General features: G+C 36.1%; 1 protein-coding gene and 1 pseudogene across 1 annotated transcript; both read left to right on the top strand.

Annotated features, from left to right (window-relative positions):
- Positions 1 to 4,793: 4,793 nt before the first annotated feature.
- On the top strand, positions 4,794 to 5,788 carry LOC126084603 (olfactory receptor 4F15-like; annotated as a pseudogene).
- A 17,558-nt stretch (positions 5,789 to 23,346) lies between these two features.
- Positions 23,347 to 24,285, top strand: LOC126084801 (olfactory receptor 4F6-like). Its single transcript, XM_049899636.1, has one exon. The coding sequence runs from the start codon at positions 23,347 to 23,349 to the stop codon at positions 24,283 to 24,285; it is 939 nt and encodes a 312-aa protein (XP_049755593.1).
- The last annotated feature ends 524 nt before the right edge of the window (positions 24,286 to 24,809 follow it).

Genomic DNA, 24,809 nt, shown 5'->3' with positions numbered 1-24,809 from the left:
ACATTATGTACTAAGAAATTATTATCATCAGATCATCCTTCCACCCACCCATTTATCCATTTATTAAACACTTACTATGACCAGATTTGTGAATAAAATGCTATCTCTGTCTACAGGTAACTTATAGACTTGGTAGGAATGATAGACAGGATGGTCAAATGTGAATATAAAGTAGTGTCGTAAGCATTATTATGACCAGATTTGTGAATAAAATGCTATCTCTGTCTACAGGTAACTTATAGACTTGGTAGGAATGATAGACAGGATGGTCAAATGTGAATATAAAGTAGTGTCGTAAGCATTATTATAGGTGTTTGTATAACATGAGAACAATGCAGGCTGAAAATAAGTGGTGCTGTCCTTGATGAAGGCATCCTTAGGTGGTGTGCATGGTTTATGTTCTCAGCTGCAAACCAAAAGTTTAGAGGTTTGAGTCTACCTAGAGGCAGCTTGGAAGAAGGCTTGACAACCTACTTCCAAAAAATCAGCCATTGAAAACCTGATGGAGCAGTTCTACACTGACACACATGGGGTCACCACGAGTTGGGATTAATTCAACAGCAACTGGTTTCTTGTCCTTGATGAAGTGATACATGGATTGTGACTTACAGAATGAGAAGCAATCAACAGAACAGAAAGCGTGCACACATATGTTTAGTCATAAAAATGAACAAATGAAAATAGGTTATCTAAGTACTTCATGATAATTGGAGAGTACTTTGTGGGGGTATGGGAGAAACAAGAAGTAAAACTGAGGAAAAGGACAGAGGACAAATCGTGAGTACTGAGAAGTCTGTACCAACTTTTGTTGTGAAGGAGTGGAGGTCAGTGGAGGAGTTCAAGGAAAATTGTAACTAATCAAGTAACTCTCACGTGACTGCCTTCTCTCTTTTCGTCTTTCATTGCTTACTTCTATTCCTCTGGTCTCCTGTTTTTTTATTCTATCCCTGTCACTTCCTTCCCTTTTCTTTTGCTTTTTTATATCTCCCTCATTAATACACCAAGAAAGTTATCAATTAACATACACACACAAACACACATTTCCAGAAAAAGATTGTATTAGAAATATAAAGATTGTATTGCAGGACAGACCCCTTGATGACTTTTTTTCTATATTGGTCATTTTGATCTTTAATGAAAAAAGAGTTGCTCACCTCTAGAAAAATTCTTTTTTCAGTACTGTGTGATATTTTTTAAACATGCTGTGTCTTGAAGATCTTCTTTTGTGTTTCAAAAATCCATACTTTTTATCAATAAATATCAATAATTTTAAAGGGTGTATAAAATGCAGAAGTAAGAATTTTAGGCGCTTAAAATATTGTTTTACTAGATTAATAATTCTTAAAACTTCACTTTTTTTAAGAAGTTTTTATGATCACACAGAATCATACTATTGATTCCATTCTGCAAGTTTTGTTTTTCACTTCAGGTCTCTGTTATATAGGTGTATGTACCTTTTTTTATTGTATATTATTTCATTATATGTATTTATTGTAATTTGATTACAAATTCTGCGTTATTATATATTCATATTTTGTTCTTTATAATTCCTTGCTATTTCTATTAACAGCGTAATGAACATATATATACATATGTATGTCATGTACATATACGTGTGTATATTATGTAGATGTTATGTATATATTACATGTAATATATCTATCTAAATCTGCACTTGTGTAAGCTGTGGAATTGCCTTTTGATTATGATATTTTCTCCATAAATTTAACCCTTAGGGATTTCTATTATTGCCTGAATTTCTACATTTTAAATTCTAATAAGTATTAATTTCCACTTCCATTTATCATACATAAAAGCTCCTATTATAAGGACTCCTTTGAACACACTGGGATTAATTTAATTTAATTCTTTTTCCTTTTTGTCTTTGGCAATCTATTAGGAAATAACAATAAAAACAAAACAAAAGCTATTCTAATTTGCATTTTCTTAATGATTGGTGAGATTGAATGTCTTTAAATGATTTTGTCATCCATAGTTTTTCAATTCTGAGTTACCTGATGATATTTTCCCTTTTTAAAAAATTTAACTGTTACTTTCCTTTCATAGTAGTACACTCATATTTTCTTAATCAAAATCATCTATATTCCTATTTGAAGATAATATTGTTTCATTTTTCACATTGAACTGTATTAATTGAAGGCTACTGATATTAAATTAAGAAATTCTGAATATTTGGAAAATAAAGAAAAGGAGAAGGAAGGAACAAAGTCACTCCTTTCCATTTTTTAGAGAAAACAATTTGTAATTTCTTTTTAATTTTCTTTTCTATTATCTCAACTACTAGCCAGAAGTTAGCTGTTGGAGCCCACTCAGAGGCACCGTGGCAGACAGGCCTGGCAGTCTCCTTCGTACAGGTCAAAAAAAAAAAAAACCCAGTGCCGTCGAGTCGACTCCGACTCCTAGTGACCCTATAGGGCAGAATAGAACTGCCCCATAGAGTTTCCAAGGATCGCCTGGCGGATCCGAACTGCCGACCCTTTGGTTAGCAGCCCTAGCACTTAACCACTATGCCACCAGGGTTTCCTCCTACAGGTCACAGCATTGTATACCTGTGGCGTAGTTCTGCTCTGCACACATGGGGTCGCCATCAGTGTGATTCACTCTATGTCAACTAACCAAACAACAACAATTATCTCTTAGCCTTTAGAACAATTCTTACTTTATCTCTATAATTGTGACCATACTGAATGTACATTTTGCATCTCAGTGCACACATTTTTTAAAATTCAAACATTGTGTGTTCAAAATATTCTTAATAAAAAGAGCTGGCAGTTCCTTGCAATGGTACACCATTGCCATTCACCTCAGTGACTGTCCGTTTCTCTCTTGCTCAATTCTTATGGCAAATTGATATTTGACCATTTTCTGACCTATTGAAATGGCAGTTTCTTACAGTTCAACCTAATGAATACATCTAAGCCCAGAAATCAACAATTTGTTGCTGATCCTTTGTTTCTACTTACTACGCTTATTTTTTAAAGTGTGTTTTCTGCACTTTTTTTGTGTGTGTGTACTGCTCTTTTTAATTAAAGATACTGATAAACATTATTCTTTGGTATTATTTTTCTACATATAAGGTTGAGTTCCTCTCTAATGTTGAGTTCCTCTCCTAGTTGAACATATTTCCCACTGTTGGCATTTAGGTTATTTCCTTTTTGTAAATAATTGTGCAACATTTGCTCTAGTAGACAAATATTTTATCTCATCTGTCGTTATTATATTAAGAAAAATTTCTTGTAATTGGGTTCTTAGTCATATGGTAATTTCAAAATATTTGATGCATGTTTTGAAATTGTGTTCTGGAGAAGATGTATCAATTTGTCCTTAGAGCTGTAGGATATGAGAGTTTGTGTTTTCTCACAGCCTTACCCAGGATGTATTATTCATTTATTTTAAACTTTGACAGTTTACTACAAATATAATAGGAACTCATTGATTTTTTACATTTGTTTGATTACTAGTGTGTTGAAATGTCCTCCGTATGTTTATTGACTGCTTGTATTTGTATTACTTATTTTTTTCACAGTCATTATGTGTTTTGGTCATTGTAATTTAGATTATGATCGTTTTGTTTAAAAACTCTCACTTTCTTTCACTTCAAAAAAATATATAGAAGACTTAAGTTTTTTTATACTGACAAGTGTCAGTTTTTACTGTATAATTTGTGTATATGGGGATATGTTTAGAAAGATTTTTCTCAAAGGATAATACATTTACGCCTATATTTTCTTACTTTTTTATTGTTTTAAATTTTAATTTAAATAGCCATTCAAACTCATTTTAGTCAATGTTATAAGGTAAGGAACTCACTTTATTTTTAAAAAGCTGGTAAATTGTGTTCATTCTGTCCACCTTGACTTGCTATGATCTTTTCATTGACTAATTGGCATCTCTCACTTCCCTCTAAATGCTTCTGTTACATCCTTTTCTTTGCAACTGTTGTTGCTGTATGCCGTTGAGTCAATTCAAACTCATAGAAACCCTATATGATGGAGTAGAACTGCCCCATAGGGTTTCCTAGGCTGTAATCTTTACAGGAGCAGGTTGCCAGGTCTTTTCTCACTCAGAGTTGCTGGCGGGTTCAACTTCCAGCTTTTGGGTTAGCAGATGAACACTTAACCATTATACCACAAAGGTGACTACTGTAAGTATTTTAAGGCACAAATATTATTTCACAGTTGTGCCTCAATGGCTTTTATCACTCCTAAGATACAGATCAAATTCTTAACACACACTGTAAGGTGTCCTGATCCTTACTGGTCTTCTTTTATTCCAAACTGATGTTTCCTCATGCTTCTGGGTTTTCCTTTGTCTAGGTAACTCTTGCTACTCTTTCTCACTAAATTAACTTCTATTCATAATTTCAATCTTAACACAAATGTCATCTTTCAGACCAGAGCAGATAGCTCTGTTATGTGCTGTCATTGTTCTCACAGCATTTTGTTCTTTTCTTCACGTCACTTATGTGATTAGTTCCTTACTGCCTATCTTCACTAGTAGACAGCAAACTACATCAAGGCAGGGTGTGTGTTTTAGCCCAGAGTGTGACACAGTGATTGGTTCATAGGTGGTGTTAACGGTAGCTGCTCAATTATTTGTTAAATGAATAACGAATGCATTTCCTTTTCAGAAGGACTTTTGTGTCTGTTGGTGCAGATGTTTCTTTAATGTCAAAGTTTAAAGTGAAATGTCATCTGATTCTTTCAACAGCTCTAGTTCCTCTCTCTCTTTTTTTCTCCTTGTTGGCCCATTAGGGTAACACAGACGAGTCAATGAATAAGACAAATTATTCTGCTGTGTCTGAATTTGTGTTCCTGGGACTTTCTACCTCCAGGCCGATGCAGCATTTTCTACTTTCCTGCTCTACCGTTTTCTATATATTAATTATTCTCGGAAACGTCCTTGTTGTGTTTACAATGATCTTTGACCTTCATTTACATTCCCCTATGTACATCCTGCTAGCCATCCTCTCATTTATTGATTTGTGTCTTTCTACCTTAACGGTTCCTAAGATGATTTATGACCTGTACTCTGGGCAGAATTCAATATCATTCCAGGGGTGTGTCATCCAGATTTTTATCCTTCATGTCCTGGGTGGATCTGAGATGGTGCTGCTCATAGCCATGGCTTTTGACAGGTATGAGGCCATATGTAAGCCCCTCCACTACCTGACCATCATGAGTCCACAGGTGTGCATTTGGCTTCTGGTTGGTGCTTGGATTATTGGTGTCATTCATTCAGTGGCCCAGCTAGCTTTTGTTATTCATTTGCATTTTTGTGGACCTAATGATTTTTAATGAGATAGTTAGCTTTTACTGTGATCTACCTCGATTTATCAAACTTACCTGCACAGACACCCACACACTGGAGTTCATAGTTACTGCCAACAGTGGGTTCATTTCCATGGGAACCTTCTTCTTATTGATTTTCTCCTACATCTTCATTCTGGTCACTGTATGGAAACACTCTTCAGGTGGCTTGTCCAAGGCCCTCTTTACTTTGTCAGCTCATAGTTTTGTTCTTTGGACCATGCATTTTTGGCTATGTGTAGCCGTATCTCACAGTGCCAGTGGATAAATTTCTTTACATTTTTGACTTCATGATTACACCCATCCTGAATCCTGCCATCTATACATTGAGGAACAAGGATATGAAGGTGGTAATGAGGAGACTAAGTAACCAACTTCAGAAGAGCTCCCAGCTACCTAATGTGAACACAAGTTACTTTGTGCACCTTCAGACTATTTCAAGTGCCACAAATCCTTAAATAAGTATATAAAATTAGGAGCTTACCTGACAGATACTCAACGTGTTTGCGTGTTTGAGGTATAGACCATCTTATTGGATCAAGTATGCTAATCATTCTCAATTCAGCAGGGAAAATCTTAGATTGTTTTATTCAAGCCGATAATGATTTATTAATGTAGTTACATATTTGCTTATTTGTGAGCTAATTCCATGTACTTTAAGACTTTCAAATACTGAAAGTGTACTTTTTTATGAGTTGTCTGTATTTTTAATTGTTCATAGATGACCTTGAGAAGTTTTCAAAAATCTGTCACAGAACCACTAGTGGATATTGATTTAAAAAAAAAAAAATAAAACCCAAACCCGTTGCTGCCGAGTCGATTCCAACTCATAGCGATCCCACAGGACAGAGTAGAACTGCCCCCCAGGGTTTCCAACGAGTACCTGGTGGATTTGAACTGCTGACATTTTGGTTAGTAGCCATAGCACTTAACCATAGCACTTAACCACTATGCCACCAGGATTTCCATGGATATTGACAGTTACCTCTATTCATGGACTGGAAAACTTTCTTATATAAAGAGATGCAATATTTCTCTGAAATCAAGTAGCCTATGCTCCATGTTGATTTAATTTTTATACTCATTGCCTTTTACCTAAAGAAAAATGCTCTGAGCTACTCACTGTAAAAGATAAATTATTGTAGGTTTAACTTTTTTTTTTTTGTCTACATTCACTATTTTATAGTGTTCAGAATAGGTTATTGATTATGAAGTTATTTTGGAATATGGTGTTAACTACCTAAGATGTTTGGCAACTAGGTTACAGTCCCTTTAATATTTATAGTAAATTCACGAAAAAGCATGGATTGTAACCTTGGATCTATGGACAGTATGGCCTCAGACATCAGAGCCCCCATTTGGATTAATTAAGAGCTAATGTGCTCATTCTTCTGAAGGCATTATGAAATACACAACTCCCCCACTATGGAAACCAAGGATATAAAAAATTCAACTCATATTTTGTGCTAAATTGAAAAAGTATGTGAAAAATAAGGATTTATAACCTGGAAGAAGGAAAAAGAAAGTGGAAAAGGGGATATAAGTAGAAGGACAAGAGAATATATAATAAGGGGAGATTGACATATAATAAGAGGAGAAAACAATGGGAGAACTTCAGAGACTGTATGTCTCATGCATTTGGTCTGTGGCTGTTGCTTTTGCTCTTGCTTGTCTCAATTCCAATTGACTCAAGCCCTCCATCAAATTGAAATAGATAGGGCAATGAAATATGTGTGTGTGTATATATATATGTATATATGGTGTATTTCGGAGCACTGGTGGAGCAGTGTTTAAGAGCTACAGCTGCTAACCAAAAGGTCGGCTGTTTGAATCCACCAGCTGCTCCTTGGAAACTTTGTGGGGCAGTTCTACCCTGTCCCACAGGGTCATTATGAGTTGGAATCAACTCGATGGCAACGGGTTTGGTTTTGGCTTGGGTTATTATTTCACAAAATTTTGAATTATGACTTAATGTTTATTACTTAACCAATCAATATTCTCTGACCTTGGATTCATATAAATGTTTATTTGATAAGTTCATGACCGTTGATATTATTATCCAGAACTTCACTGCCCAAATTATTTGTTGACAAGTTTTCTTTAGCAATCTGTATAACTCTTTTTTTCCTCAGGACATGAATTCTGAGACTTTAATTTATGTTATATATAATAATAACTCATCTATGTAAGCTGTGAAACTGGTAATTCATTTTTTTTTTTCCTTTATAATCAGAAGGCTGAGCCTAGTTCATTGTTCAACTTTAAGAGGACACTCAGGACCGAGTAGCTTTGGTCTACAATTATTTCTGGAATATACATTCTGTGATATAGTTTTTCTTCATATGATTATTTTTTGCTTGATATTTGTGTTTGTAATGAATTCTTGTTGCTTCATTCAATATAAAAGGACAAGCATAAAACCAGTTTTCTACTTGAGAAATGTGCCGCATTTTTGAAGGTGAGAGTGTGAGAAGAAAAGAAGGTTAAAGTTGTAAGCTAAAAAATTCTGAAAGAGAAAACAAATCCCTGAACTCTTTTAGGCTAAGAAGAAAGAGACTCATCAGAGTCACAAACAAAACCTGAAGGAACATAACTAAGGAGCAGGCACAAACCAGAGTGAATTGAGTCTTATAAAAACTATAATACCTCAAATCAGATCAGTACCTAATTGAATCCTGGTGATCACACCTTAATCTTCTATGCCAAAAAAGAAAGAGTAAATGGCTTCTGGAGAAATGTATCAGGTCAGAGCTATATAATTCTTTTATATGCAAAGTCCAAGATAAAAAAAAAAGATTAAGAGACAGAGTAAGAAGCAGGTATATGTGATCCTCAAATAAGAGGAGTATTTTAGAAGCAGTTCACCAATAAATAGATTACTGAAATTAGCAAAGAAAATAACCATTGTACATTTTAAAAAGATATTAAGAAGAAAAGTTTTAAAAAATGGAAGAAACATTGAGGAATTTCAGCAAGGAAATGTAATATCTGAGGAAAAGCCAAGTGACATTTTAGAACCGAAATTCAAATTCTGAAATTCAAACAGCCCTGAAAACTAAAGTTTTTTTCTGTGTGCATGTGTGTGCTTTATAATCAATATGGTGGCACAACCTAACCAGACAATTCATTTTTCCCAGACTGATCTGAACTGATGTGAGGCTATTTATGTTCTTTATTTATTGCCTTCAAGTGTGAATGTTGCAATTATTTAAACAGAAGCCATCTTCACGTCAGGTGTTGCTGGCTCTAAGAACCCTGAATGCCAGGATTTAAAAGGTTAGGTTTCAGAATATTTAAGATAAATTTATTAATAGACAGTTGTCTTAGTTATCTAGTGCTGCTATAACAGAAATATCACAAGTGGATGGCTTAAACAAATGGAAGTTTATTTTCTCACAGTCTTGGAGGCTGGAAGTTCATTCAGGGTGCCAGCTTCAGGGGAAGACTTTCTCGCTCTGTTGGCTCTGGAGGAAGGTCCTTGTCATCAAAATTCTCCCACTCTAGGAGCTTCTTAGTGCAGGATTCCAGGTAAAAAGTTCAAAGGTCACGTGCTCCTGGCTGTACTTTGTTGGTGGTATGAGGTCTCCATGTCTCTCTGCTCACTTCTCTCTTTTATATCTCCAGAGATTGACTTAAGACATAACCTAATTTTGTAGATTGAATTCTGCTTCATTATCATCGCAAAGGCAGAATTTACGAAACATGGGAAAATCACATCAGATGACACAATGGTGGACAATCACACAATACTAGGAATCATGGCCTAGCAAATTTGACACACGTTTTGGGGGGACACAATTTAATTCATAACACTAGTTAAGAAAGAATAATGTAGACAGTCAATGCATGATGGTTGAGAAAATAATCTGGATATTTGGTAGAAAATATTACAAATTTTAGCCACCAAAATGAAGATGGGATGTGGGGCTATATGTTAGAATTTGAAAGCCTGATATTGGCGAGCTTATAGGGTTGGACCTCCGTGTGTTGGAGAACTCTGAGGAGGTCCCGAGCATTTATCTAAACTCATCATCATGGCCTCTCTATCTGAAACAACATATGTATATATCCTGTGGAACAAATGAATCTTGTGTTTTAGTAATTAGTAAGGGGCAACTCTGGAGGAGGGGTCAATATGTTCAATTGAGGGGCATATTAGGATAATTACTCTTTAACAATGAAAAGGGGGCGGTTATCTCAGTAGATCTTGCTCACCTATCCACAGGTTAAAATGGAAAGAGTGAGAAGTCTCAAAGATCTTGACCTAGACAGGCATTTATGTACCAAAGTCCACTGGATATGTAATCTGCCTGAGTTGGGTCTAATCAGGCAGGTGAAGGTGATTGCAAAGGTTTGGGGCACCTGGAATCATGACAGAGTTGGGGGGTGACAACACTTCCTATTGTGTCATGGTGATGAGCTCACTTAACAGGGATTGTAATCTTTTCTCACCCAATACCAGATGTTGCCCCAAAAGATTCAGTCTCATCATAACTGAGGGATCATTTTGCTTATACAGGATCTGAACTTGCTACTCCTTAGACAATCTTTCAATTGTATATCATCATCATTCTGAGACACTGTTCGACATCCACAGGTGACTCTAGAGACACGGGGCTGCTTCTTGAACAGTGGACCACTCAGACTGTACAAAGGTGATGATAATAATTTGAATAAATGTTTGATGGGGCAGGCCACATAAACAAAACAACATAAATTAAGTCATTGGAGTTAAAACACATATAATGTCCTCCAATAGCCTTAAAATTTGAACAATATATTGGATGTTTGAGATGAAGAAAGAGGTGAATTGTAATTAGTAGCATGTGATAACATATTAGTCTATTTATATATTACATATAAATATCTATGCATTTATGTATATATATATATGTTTACATATTTGAAATTGAGTTGTGAGCTTAAAAAAGTAAACATGTGTATATCATTGAGTTGTTGGTAAGTGATTGAATATATAGGTTGACATTCATGTCTAGTGCTACTTTAGCTCTATGGCTATGACATAGCATAGTCTTTTTGGAATCTCTATTGAGTATTGAGAAGACAAAGTAATGTATTATAATAACATGTGCAAAGAGCTGGAGATGGAAAACCAAAAGGGAAGAACACGCTCAGCGTTTCTCAAGCTGAAATAACTGAAGAAAAAATTCAAGCCTTGAGTTGCAATAGTGAAGGATTCCATGGGGAAAATATTAAACGACACAGGAAGCATCAAAAGAAGATGGAAGGAATACACAGAGGCATTATACCAAAACTAATTAGTCAATGTTCAACCATTTCAAAAGGTGGCATATGATCAGGAACTAATGGTACAGAAGGAAGAAGTCCAACCTGCTCTGAAGGCATTGGCAAAAAACAAGGCTCCAGGAATTGATGGAATTTCAATTGAGATGTTTAAACAAACAGATGCACCGCTGGAGATGCTTACTTGTCTATGCCAAGAAATATGGAAGACAGCTTCCTGGCCAACTGACTGGAAGAGATCCATATTTATGCCTATTCCCAAGAAAGGTGATCCAACTGAATGTGGAAATTATAGAACAATATCATGAATATCACACGCAAGCTAAATTTTGCTGAAGATCATTCCAAAAAGGCTGCAGCAGTATATGACAGGGAACTGCCAGAAATTGAGGCTGGTTTCAGAAGAGGACGTGGAACCAGGGATATCATTGCTGATGTCAGATGGATCCTGGCTGAAAGCAGAGAATACCAGAAGGATGTTTACCTGTGTTTTATTGACTATGCAAAGGCACTCAACTGTGTGGATCGTAAAAATCTATGGATAACACTGAGAAGAATGGGAATTCCAGAACACTTAATTGTGCTCATGAGGAACCTCTACATAGATCAAGAGGCAGTTGTTCAGACAGAACAAGGGGATACTGATTGGTTTAAAGTCAGGAAAGGTGTGCGTCAGGGTTGTATTCTTTCACCATACCTATTTAATCTGTATGCTGAACAAATAATCCGAGAAGCTGGACTATATGAAGAAGAATGGGGCATCAGGATTGGAGGAAGACTCATTAACAACCTGTGTTATGCAGATGACACAAACTTGCTTGCTGAAAGTGAAGAGGACTTGAAGCACTTACTAATGAAGATCAAAGACCACTGCCTTCAGTATGGATTGCACCTCAATATAAAGAAAACAAAAATCCTCACAACTGGACCAATGAGCAACATTATGATAAATGGAGAAAAGGTTGAAGTTGTCAAGGATTTCATTTTACTTGGATCCATAATAAACAACCATGGAAGCAGCAGTCAATAAATCAAAAGATGCATTGCATTGGGTAAATCTGCTGCAAAAGACCTCTTTAAAGTGTTGAAGAGCAAAGATGTCACCCTGAAGACTAAGGTGTGCCTGACCCAAGCCATGGTATTTTCAATCACATAATATGCATGTGAAAGCTGGACGATGAATAAGGAAGATCTAAGAAGAATTGATGCCTTTGAATTATGGTGTTGGCGAAGAATATTGAATATACTGTGGGCTGTCAAAAGAACGAACAAATCTGTCTTGGAAGAAGTGTAGCCAGAATACTCCTTAGAGGCAAGGATGGAGAGACTGTGTCTTACATACTTTGAACATGTTGTCAGGAGGGATGAGTCCCTGGAGAAGGACATCATGCTTGGCAGAGTAGAGGGTCAGCGGAAAAGAGGAAGACCCTCAACGAGGTGGATTGACACAGTGGCTGCAACAATGAGCTCAAGCATAGCAACAATTGTATGGATGGCGCAGGACCAGGCAGTGTTTTGTTCTGTTGTACATAGGGCCGCTATGAGTTGGTACCGACTTGACAGCACCTAACAACAACAACAACAATTGAGGGTTTTCTCTAGATCATTATTAGTTGGATGTATCCTATCTGTGTATGACCTCTCAAAATTATTTAACGTAGAATTTCCCATTACTTCTTTGCATGGCTTCATGGACTTTCATCCTATGTATAATTCTAGGCATATAATTTGATAATAAAATAAGATTAAAACTTTTTAAGAAAAGCATTTATTCCCAAAACTGACTTCAGATATTATAGAAAATACATAGGGAGGAGGGAATCAGGCATTGAAAACCCTTCAACGATTTTCAATAAAGAGCAGCCCTCTTGCAAAGTCAAGACATTCCTGATATGTGGGGTGAGTCTGACCATTTAGAGAATGGTTGTGTGATATGTTGGCCTGAGAGGAGAACAAATGTCTGAGTATTACAAAATTATTATCTGCTGACTTCATTGACAACTCAGATTTCCATCTCTCAAAATTTTCATCTAGATTGTTGGTCATTTTCCCTTACTACTACCTGTACTGCTACAACACTTCTCAGAATGACATTTGTCTGTTTTAATATTTAAGGTGCAGACTTTACAATTTACATATACAAATTGTCTCTCCTTACACCAAAAGTCCTGTCTATGATTCTAGGATTAATTAATGCATGAATGTACTGTATACAGTGTTACATGTCATCACTTTCAGGGGACTAATAATTTGATACTTTTCTAGTCTGTTTCCCTAATTTAAAAAATCTTGAATTCCTACATAATTCATAGAATTAGTCATGCATGCTCTGACTCCTAATTCAGATAAGTATTATTCTGTCGGTATAGTTATATGCAAAATAGAAGTATGTTAGGAGAAAGATTAAGAGTATACTTTGTAATATATTTAGTATGATTCCATTTATATTAAAAAAGATGTACAGACTTGTGGTTTCAGCTCCAACATATAAAGAGCTTAGAAGTTTGTCACTGTCATTACTACAAAAAAAAAAAAAAAAAAAAAAAGAACAAACTATTAATCAATGACTTTGCTTAGAAGCATAAGGAACTTGAAGTTCCAGGGCAAACCAGTACCTTGAAATCTGGAGAGACAGGTGAACACACAAAATCACAGCTGAGATGAGCTTACTTGAAGAAAATACCACTTGTTATGGATTGAGTTGTGTCCCCCCCCAAAAGTGTCAATTTGGCTAGGCCATAATTTCCACTGTTGTGGGATAGTCAACCATTTTGTGATTTTCTACATGTTGTAAATCCTACCTCTATAATGTTAATGAGGTTGGATTAGTGGCAGTTAGGTTAATACACAGAACTCAATCTACAAGATCATGTTGTATCTTAAGTCGATTTCTTTTGAGATAAAGAAAGAAGCCAGCAGAGAGACCTGGAGACTTCATACCACCAATAAAACAACACCAGGAGCAGGGCATGTCCTTTGGATCTGAGGTTCCTACTCTGAGAAGCTCCTTGACCTTCCCCCAGAGCCAACAGAGACAGAAAGCCTTTCCCTGGAGCTGGCACCCTGAATTTGGACTTCTGACCTCCTAGACTGTGAGAGAATAAATTTCTCTTTGTTAAAGCCAACTACTTGTGGTACTTCTGTTATAACAGCACTAGATAACTGAGACAGCACTGGAGTCATAAACTGGTAGGAATACTTCAATGGAAATTTCGATGAATTATTGGAGGCTGAGTGTAGACTAGCTTGAGTGTGAAATCTCCTAGGGCCCAAAACTAGTGGTGTTTCCACACTTCTGTGGTAAGAAACAATTTTAATTCTCCTAGAACACAGATTTCTTAGGTCCGTGGAGGTTGGGGTAACCCACCAAGGCCATTACTCTTGGATGTCCTTTTGACACTTCAGCCTTGAGAAAACCGGTTTCCTAAAGTCAGCTTTAAGTCAAACAATAGCTTTTTGCCTTTGGCATTGTGCTTTTTTGAAGAATTCAGTCAGTTTCAGGAAACAGAAACTCCAGGGTTGGACTGGGAGCTGTGTTTTAGGGTAAATTGATATTATGTAACACTGTTTCCTGGCCCTTTTCTGTGGCAATAAATGGGGCATAAGAATTTTTGGAATTTTTTTTTTTTTTTTATCTTTAGAACATTTTTGAGCCCCTAGTGGAAATGTTACGCTGATTTGTAAATTGTATATTAAATAAACTTCAATCAATTTCTATTCTTGGGTTAATATGGTTTTTGTTTTTATAGTGAGTTTTACGAGGAACTCCATCAGATCCTCATGGTGAAGATCCCTGGAAGGAAAAAAAAACAAAAACTTGGAAGGGAAAAATGATCATTTTGAGAGACACTCAGGATTTTTCTATAACAAAGGCCTACTTTTCAGGGGAAACAACTTTACCAAGGCCTTATTTTACTTGGGGGAAGGACAGTCAGTCAACTCCAACCCCTTCTAGCCCTCCTGTCCCATGCAAGAAGAAAAAGAAAAACAAACAAACAAAAAAGTTGAGAAATACTTCTAAAGGTCATATCTCAGGGACTGAAGCTCACTAAAGGACTAAGATCTAATCATAAGATTTTAGAATGCTCCCCCTACCTACGTCTTACCACCAAGTTATTTGGGCCCCAGTAGGAAACCCTGGTGGCGTAGGGGTTAACAGCTACATCTGCTAACCAAAAAGGTCAGCAGTTCAAATCCACCAGGCACTCCTTGGAAACCCTGTGGGACAGTTCTACTATGTTCTATAGGGTTGCTATGAGTCAGAATCAACTATGAGTCAGAATTGACTTGATGGCAATGGGTTTTTTGGTTTATAATATACCAGTGGGTTACAACTGAAAGAGATGCAAGATACAGACTCCATCTAAGAAGGAGTTTTACTTGTAAAACTCAAGCACAACAGGGGAGGTATTAAAAAAAAAAAAAAAGACCCAGAAGAAACTGAAACCTCTGAATCAAAATCTGATACAACTGAAAGGAGACTTCAATACCCATCTGTTTAGTAACTGATAGATAAATCAACCATCAAGAATATAGATGACCATTTCACACTCTCAATGAACTTTATCTAGTTGACATTTATAGAATACTTCATCCTACAATAACACAATACACATGCTTCTGAAACTCACAGGGAACAGTCACCAAGATAGACTACATTCTGGCCCATAAAACACAGCTTAACAAATTTGAAAGAATAGAAGTCACACAAAGTATGTTTTCAGATCACAACGGAATTGAATTAGGAAGATAGCTAGAAAATCTGCAAATAATTGGAAATTAAACAACACACTTCAAAGTTACCCATAGGTTTGCACTGGAAATGGTTTGCTTTCAACTACTAACCTAAAGATTGATGGTTTGATACCACCCCGCCTCAGTGTGGAAGAAAGGCCTGAAGATCTGGTACAGAGCATAAGGGACACTTTGGAATAGCCCTACTTTGTTGTGTTTGGGGCTGCCATGTGTTCAAATCAACTTGATGGCTATGGGCTTGTTTGTTTTAATTTTCATTCATTGACTATTTACTTAATTTCTTTGATAGTTTTTAAATGTTTTTAAGGTAATATTTTCTATTTTTAGTTACACATTTGACCATTCTTTTTGGGTGAGCACGATTTTGAAAATCACACTTAACTTTGCATTGTCTTTGTGCCTGTTAGATTTTAAATAACCAAGAAAATACTTCAACTACTTTTAAGCTCTCCTGATTAGAATTAACAAAGAATTTGACATAATATCTAGAAATTCAAAGAGACTAGTAGCAATTTGATGAACAACAATTAAGCTTGCATTTCTGTCTCAGTTAAAACATGGTGTTTACAAGGAATTCTTACCATAACTTTGAATGCCCATATTTAAGGTATGTGAAGTTGGATTTGATATTTGTTTAAATTTCTTTTTTGAACAGTATCCTAGGCACTGAGTGTGTCTGGCATCACAGTTGTGAATTCTAGTCCCTGACCTGCTACCAACCTTAAGTGAGACACTTGCTACAGTTTCTATTAAGTAGAAAAACAAAAACAAACAGATAAAACATTGCTCTTTTACCTAATTGTATTAGACATACAATATATTCATCACAGTGATTATCAAGTTTTAAAGCTAGATAGACCTGTGAACCCCTATTAATGTGCTAGAACATGATATTAAAGGGAGGCAAAGTACTATAGTGGCTAGTCACATAGCCTTTGAAATTGGACAGGTCTGAGTTTGAATCTTGGCTCCAAAATCAGCAGTGTGACATTAGGCAAGTTACTTGTTTTATTTTAGGCTTCATTAAATTGAGATTGTGTGTGCAGAGTTTCTTACATAAACTTTATTATGAATTTGCTTCAAGACAGAATTTTAAACTCTTGCTATTTCATGTGCTAGTCGACAGAAATTCATGGATATTAGTCTTAAAGTTATATGACTTAGAAAAAAACATATAACATTGTATGGAAATAATATTCTCCTTGAAGAGATTTCTCAGTTATGCTGTTTTACTCTGAAGCAAACTTCTCAAACGCCTTTTCTCTTCAGGGCCATGGGACTCTGAGTGCCATGGGACTCTGAGGCAGAATTCCCAAGGTGAATGGACTGAAGACTATTATTTCACTGATGTATCCAGTGGCTACTGAGAGCTGATGTTAGTGCTGGAGAAGGTGAATCTAACTTCTTCTAATTATGTCTGAATATTAACCACAGGGCAGCAGAATGCAGAGATCTTAAAAATTATATAGGCATGTTTGAAGATACTACCTTCTGATATCCACTTTTTTTGGTCAACTAATTGGGTAAGATAAAATTAACATTAGGAGAGTGCTGAAATGCCAGAATTATAAGGTTTGTCTGTTTTCCAATTAAAAAAATTTTATTGACTACATCTTGGGTGCTAAACATTATCGTGAAAAATAAGAATTCTTGTTTCAGATTCCATGGATTGGTCTATGTATCTGGGTTGGGCACAGATCCATGAGAAAATTTTTGTGTCTGGGTCATAGCATGTTTCAGGAAAGACTGGAATAACTGACTATTAAGTGCACTGTGGAACTCGCCTTGAATGTTTTGAAATCCCGTTAAGTCCAGAGGTGTTTCTTTCCTCCACTTCCCACACTTCTGGTCAGATGAGTTCTGCAGGTTTTTGTTCAAGGGGATTTCATCAGGGTACTTCAGTCTCTACATCAGGCTTGCTATTATTATGTTGCCTTTGGAACTACAGGAAAACCTAAGTGCGACCCCAGAGATATCTGGATTTCATGCTTGGCAGATGAGCAGATATAGGGCTGGGAAGGAGCGAGAAAGAGTAATGTTCTATCAGTCATTTCAGGTTCAGCAAATGTTCCTGTTGAAATTAAAAAAAAAAAATGCATTATGAGCTTGAGTCATTAATGATATGAATATATTTTTAGAGGAGTTAATTATACTTTAGTGCCTTATCAACCTCATTATCCGTGAGTAGAGAAAGGCATTTGAAGTTCGCGGTGTCAGTGGATGCAAAATGCTTAGAGCACTATCTATACTTTCACAGAGCGGCTGGTTTGCAGGAAGGCATCAGAACTTGTCTGACGGGTCGCAAAAATCTTGTTGGAACAAGTCAGGGCCAGTGAAAATGGGATCAGTACGGGAATGGGGAGAAAACAGAAAGACCCTGATATCTGGCTTTTCAGTGACCCTGCCTCCTCACTTCCAGGGCCAGGCTTTGCCCCTTTGTTTTATTCCTTCTTCTTCTCACGGAATTACTGGGAGGAACAAACAGACACTTTGGTTCCTCTGGTTGAAAACATAAGAAAAAATGCAAGTTTATTATAGGATTTTCAGAGTTTGATTATATTATTTTTGCATGGGGTGCTTATTCAAACTGTTGACAAACATTTATTTCATATTTTTATAACATATGAAGGGCATGAAGAAATACATTTTCCTATAATTGGGTATATCAGGAATTCTTTAGTGATAAAGAGTGCATTAAAAAAGAATATCTTTGCAAAGACTTCTAAAATACACGAAAGAGTCAGATAACAATCCTTAAGAATATATTCGTTAATGACTTCAAAGTTTTCAGAGTCAGTGGCTAAAATAAATAAGCACACTACAAATTTTTCTTTATATAGTTTTCCAAGAGACTGTCTCAGTTGGAAGATATAGGGAACACAAGTGGACAGGGACAGGTTACCCAAAAAGCAAGGTATATATGGGCTTACTTGTGTTTACTAATTGTGCACTATAGTAAACAATTTCACCTGTTTTTCACCACATAGAAAGAGAGGTTGAAAAACAGGTGAAATTGTGCACTACGGATTAGTAAGCAAACACAATCAAGCCCGTGTGCACCTTGCTTACTGGCTAACCCACCACCTCCACTGTAGATACCTGCCATGAGTTAGGTTTAGAAATATTTATGGGAGTGGCTCATTGAAAAATATCATGTGATCTATTTCAATTAATTCATGCCTGTATTAAAAAGATAAATAATAGCAAAGAGAAGACATCGCAAGAAGTGGAGACCACAGTTTATAAATGCTTTCATAATCGTTTTGGTCATTTTGAACAATTCAAGATTAGTAGAGAAAAAAAGTGTTCAACATTTTGAAATAACTAGATGATAAACAATTTTCTATTTAATTTTTGACTATTTCGCCTTTTCTTTGAAAGAGGCAATTTTCACCTATAGAAATAGCCAACATTATATATAGTTTATCAAGAGAAGTGTGCACTGAGATAATTGTAGGTATCCATATAGAAGAATATGGAAGGTAAACCCATATCAAGTCAGACGTAGTTTGATAGATGAAGGAAAGAACACTGTATGTTCAAAATAACTGAGTAGCTCTTGATCACCACCAGGCCATTCTGTGCATTGCAACCAAGAGCCATATAGCTTCTGCTGCTGGCGCATTTTCCCTTCCTGCTTCATTGATTGAGAGTCAAAAGGCTAAGTAGAAGCAAGTAAGGTAGTTCTGAGCTGCAGTGAGGGGTGTTTTAAAGTGAAAGATGTGGAAAGCTCCCTGAACTGATTGATGTCAGGGATGCATGAAAAAATAGAAATTAAACTTGTGGAGAAATCTGACACACAATGAAGTATACTCATTCCCAAGGAAAGTAATTGGGAAACATATTTATTAAGCAAATAGCCAATAGAGAATAGAGAACAGCCCTGGATAGTGAGGTGCCTGAAGGGAACATTGGCCCCAATCCCTGTGGATCCCAGCCTCTCAAAGACATGCGGTTTAGCCTGTGGAACCGGTGGTTGCAACAGGTGGGCACACTTGTTAGGTCTGCCTTCTTTCTAACTTACTGCTGTATGTTATTCTGCGGGAACTGCTATCACCTCTTTTTAATCAAAAGTAGTTAAATTAAGGTATTCATTTGTGCCTCAAATCTCAATTCTGGTTTCATGTTGTTCTTTGGTTGAATCTCCGTTATATTTCTTGGATCTACTCTTTTGGTCTTGGACAAAGTGGCAGGCTAATTGTGAGGGATTAACTCACTCTTCCAGATGCTTACACTTTTTGACTGACATTTTGTTTAGACATTTTATAGCTCCCCACTTGTTGCCTTTGAGCCGATTCTAATTTAGACCCTATCCAAAAAGTATATATATATATATATTTTTCTTTAATCAAAAAAAAAAAAAAAAACCCAAAAAACAAAACAAACAAACCCATAGCCATCAAGTAGACTCCAACTCATAGTGACCCTATAGGACAGAGTAGACCAGCACCGTAGGGTTTTCAAGGAGCACCTGGTGGACTTGAACTACTGTCCTTTTGGTTAGCAGCTGTAGGTAGCCTTTAACCACTAAGCCACCAGGGTTTCCAGAGGTCCTATAGAAAATAAAACTACCCTATACAGTTTCCAAGGCTGTAATCTTTTTGAAAGCACACTGCCATATCTTTCTCCTGCAGAGAGGCTTGGGTTCAAACCTCCAAACTTTTGGTTAGCAGCCAAGTGCATAACCACTGCACCATCAGGGCTCCTAGCCACTGTATGGACAGGGTCAAAAACATGTGGTAAAACAATATATACCAAGAGAATGTTAGCATCAGGTCATCCATCCATCCATCTATCCAACCATCCACCCATCCATCTATCCAAACATTCCTAAGTATTTATTGACTCCTTTGTACACACTGGAATTAATCTCTTTTATTTCCTTTGCCAACATATTAGAAAAAAAAAGAATGAAAACAAAACAAAAAAGCTGGGATTAAAATTGAATTTTGTAATGATTGTGAAGTACGTGTCTTTAAATGAGTTTATCGCCATTTGTACTTTTTTTAATTCTGGGTTACTAGTTTGTGTACTTTTTCTTTGTTTACTTTTTCGTTGAAACTCATTTTGGAGTAGGAACACTAACATATATTTTAAGTATAAGCATTTACATTCCTACTTGATGACAATATTGCTTCTTTTTTACCCATTGAAGATTATCAATGAAAGATAATCGATATCTAATTAAGAAATTTTGAATGTTTGAAAAATAAAGAAGCAACAAAATCATCCATTTTTTTCATGATTTACACGAAGTTATTTGTCATGTGGATGCAAAACGCTTAGAGCACTATCTATACTTTCACAGAGCGGTTGGTTTGCAGAAAGGCAAACCAACTTTCTACTATATTATCTTTTAGTCTCTAAAACAATTATTTTTTTTCATTTTTGTGTAATTGTGACCATACTTAACGTACATTTTACAATTTAGAATATGCCGTTTTTAAACTCCCCCCCAATGCCTGGTGAAAATATTCTTGATGAAAGCTGCTAATGGCGCGTGTAAGTCATATGTATTGTCATTCACTTCAGTGATTGCCCCATTCTCTCTTGCTCAGTTCTCTCATTTTTCCCCCAGTTATTGACTATAATAAAATTCTCCATCCACTGTCCTTGTGGCGGGGCCTTCTCGCATCACTCTTGTAGTGCTTCCTTTTAGCTACAAACCCACTCCATGTCCGTAACCCTCAGGATGCCTACTTCTACCTGGCCCCTGGCTGCCTTCAAGGCTGTTCTTGACTCTGTTGGGTCCCTGGTGTTCCCACCAGCTGGTGCTGCTCTCCTGCTGGGGCGGTGCGGGATTATGCCCAAGGTGGAGTTTGGGCATGGGATGGAGTAGCACAGGGAGTAGTGAAAACAGGAGAAAAAATGGTTGTTAGTGATATTGGGCCTGGACAAAACTAGGTGATGGTAATGCATATGGGGAAACAAGGGTATCTAATTCAGATGTGGAGCACAAGTCAACAGTGTTTGATTGCTAAAGGAGTGGGTGGATTAAAAAATCTTGTAAGGAAAAATAAATTAATAGATTGAACCCTGTAAAATTGATATTTGCCTATTTTTGACCTATTGAAATGGCAAATTTGTATGGTTTAAATATAAATACATATAAGCCCAGAGATAAACTACATGTTGCTTATATTTTACTCCTATTTTCTAGGTTTATTTTTTAAAATGCATTTTCTATACATTTTCTTTTGTAGCCTGTTTTTTAAATTAAAAATTTATTTTGAACATTTTTCCATGGTATTGTTTTTCCATGTGTAAGTAAGGTTGAACGGCTTTCTCAATTGATGTAGCATGATTAATTTATTTCCTCATGGTTGGAGTTTAGTTTATTACCTATCTATAAAAAGTGATATAATATTTATCCCAACAGGTAAATATTTTAGCTCATCTGGTTTTCTTTACTTAAGAAAAATGTCTTGTAGTAGAATGTTTAGTCATGTGGCATTTTTGAATATTTGCTGTGTGTTTTAAAATTGTGTTCTGGAGAAGATGCATTAATTTGGACTCTGAATTGCAGGCAATGAGAATTTCTGTTTCCTCAGAGCCTCACCCATAATATTTTATTAGTTTATTTTAAACGTTGACAATTTTCTACAAATAATAACACAGTATTCTTTTATTTATATTTATTCGCTTACTAGTGTGTTTGAGTGTTCTTCATATGCTTTTCGGCTATTTGGATTTTTTTACTTTGTCCATAGTCTTTGTGTTTTGTTCATTTTAATATTAGATTTTCAACATTATACTGAACAACATTTTCCTTTAAAAAATGTATCTGGAAGGTATAAATTTTTTTATACTGAAGAGTGCCAGTTTTTACTGCATGTTTTGTGCATATGGAAGCATGCATAGAAAGTTTTTCTCATAAAAAGGACTAAAAATAAGCCTAAAATTTCTTCCATTTCTGTCTGTTGTGTATATTTAAATATCCATTCAAAACTCATTTTTATTAAAGCTGTAAGGTCAGTAACTCATTTTACTTTTGCCAAGGATAGTAAGTTGTGATATGCTGTCTTTATTTCTTCTACACCCTCTATTACCTTCTTCATTGTGTAGCTACTGTAAGCTTTTTAAGGCACAAATATTATTATTTTACTGTTCAGCCTCAGTGGCTTTCTGTCACCTCTAAGATGTAGATCAAATTCTTAACACACACTAATAATGTTTTTCTTGTCCAAAGTCATACTGTTCTTCTATTTATTCCAAATTTTTCTGTTTCTTCATGCTTCTAGGTTTTCTCCATGCTGTTTCCTCTGCCTATGTTACTCTACATCCTCTTCCTCAATTAATTAACTTCTACTCATCGTTTAGATCTTAGCACAATCACCGTCTTCCAGACCAGGGCAGGTAACACTGTAATGAGCTCTCATTTTTTCATAGCACTTAGTTTCTCTTGTTCACATCACTTATCTCCTTTATACTCACCTAGTTACACGAAGTTATATGAATAGTTATTTCATGTCTAGCTTCACCAGCAAACAGCAAAATACATGAAAGTATAGTCTGTGTTTCATCCCAGAAGGCGACACAGTACTTGGTTCATAGAAGGTATTCATGGTAATTGCTCAATTAATATTCTTAAAAGAATAAACTAATGCATTTCTTGTTCAGAAACTGCCGTGATTGTTGGTGATATTTCTTTAATATCAACATTTAAAACCAAATGGCATCTGGTTCTTTCAACAACTGTGGTTCATCCCTTTATAATATTTTTCTTTGTTCCTTTCAGGTAACACGGACAAATCAATGAATAAAACAAATTATTCTGTGGTGTCTGCATTTGTGTTCCTGGGACTTTCTACCTCTAGACCAACACAGCACTTCCTGGTTACCTACTCTATCATTTTAGATACATCAGTTGTTCTAGGGAACTTCCTTGTTGTGTTTCCAGTGACCTTTGAGCTTCATTTACATTCCCCATGTACTTCCTGTTAGTCAGTTTTTCATTCATTGATTTGTGTCTTATAGGAAACAACAGACAATGTTGATGTATGAAGCAAATTACTCTGAAGTGTCTGAATTTGTGTTCCTGGGACTTTCTACCTTTAGACCAATGCAGCATTTCCTTCTTACCTTCTCTACAGTGTTTTATGTAACAATTGTTCTGGGAAACCTCCTCGTCATGTTTACAGTGATTTTTGACTCTCGTTTGCATTCTCCTATGTACTTCCTGTTAGCCAACCTCTCATTTATTGATTTGTGCCTTTCTACCTTGACAGTTCCTAAGATGATCTCTGATCTGTGCTCTGGGCAGAATGCCGTATCATTCCAGGGATGTGTCATCCAGATTTTTGTACTTCATGTTCTGGGTGGATCAGAGATGGTGCTGCTCATAGCCATGGCCTTGGACCGTTATGTGGCCATATGTAAACCCCTTCACTACCTGACCATCATGAGTCCACAGATGTGCATTTGGCTTTTGCTTGGCGCTTGGGTTATTGGTCTCATTCACTCAGTGGTCCAGTTAACTTTCATCAGACATTTGTATTTTTGTGGCCCTAATGAGATAGACAGCTTTTACTGTGATCTACCTCGGTTTATCAGACTTTCCTGCACAGATACCTACAACCTGGAGTTCATGGTTACTGCAAACAGTGGGTTCACTTCCATGGGAACCTTCTTCTTATTAATTTTCTCCTATATTTTCATTCTGGTCACTGTATGGAAACGTTCTTCAGGTGGTCTATCCAAGGCCCTCTCTACCTTGTCAGCTCATATCACTGTGGTGGTTTTGTTTTTCGGACCTTGGATATTTTTCTATGTGTGGCCACTTCCCACAGTACCAGTAGATAAGTGTCTTGCCATTTTGGACTTTTTGATTACACCTATCTTGAATCCTGCCATCTACACATTGAGGAACAAGGACATGAAGATGGCAATGAAGAGACTAAGTAGTCAGTTCCCCAGTTTAAGAAAGATCTCGTAATGAAAGTACAAGTTACTTTGTGTGTTTCCAAACCACATCAAGTAACACAAATACTTAAATAATTATGCAAAGTTAGGAACTTACCTGACAGATAGTCCACGTGTTTGATTTATAGACAATCTTATTGAATCAAGTGTGTTACTTGTTTAAATTCAGGAAGAAAATATCTCAGATTGTTTTCTCCAAAGTTAATAATTTATTTAATTACTTATTTTAATTGCTCATTTATTAGGCTATTTTTGTGTACTTTCATACTTTCAAGTACTGAAAACACAGATTCTTTTTGTGTTGTCTATGTTTTTAATAGTCCACAGATGGCATTGGAAGGTTTTCAAAATATTCAGACCATAGTACTCTAGTCACATAACTAGTAGTGGTTTCTGTTATTCTCCTCTATTTATTGAAGTTGTCAAGAATTTCGTCTTACTTGAATCCACTATCTACACCTATGGAAGTAGCAGTCAAGAAATCAAACAATGTATTGCCTCAGGCAAATATGCTGCAAAAGACATCTTTAAAGTGTT

The sequence above is a fragment of the Elephas maximus genome, chromosome 10, assembly GCF_024166365.1.
Source record: "Elephas maximus indicus isolate mEleMax1 chromosome 10, mEleMax1 primary haplotype, whole genome shotgun sequence".
Lineage (NCBI taxonomy): Eukaryota > Metazoa > Chordata > Mammalia > Proboscidea > Elephantidae > Elephas > Elephas maximus.
The sequence above is the reverse complement of the archived record's forward strand: the minus strand, read 5'-3'. Positions and strand labels throughout refer to the sequence as shown.

Coding starts and splice junctions, on each gene's coding strand:
- LOC126084801 (XM_049899636.1), top strand. CDS start 23,347: ATGTATGAAGCAAATTACTCTGAAGTGTCTGAATTTGTGTTCCTGGGA.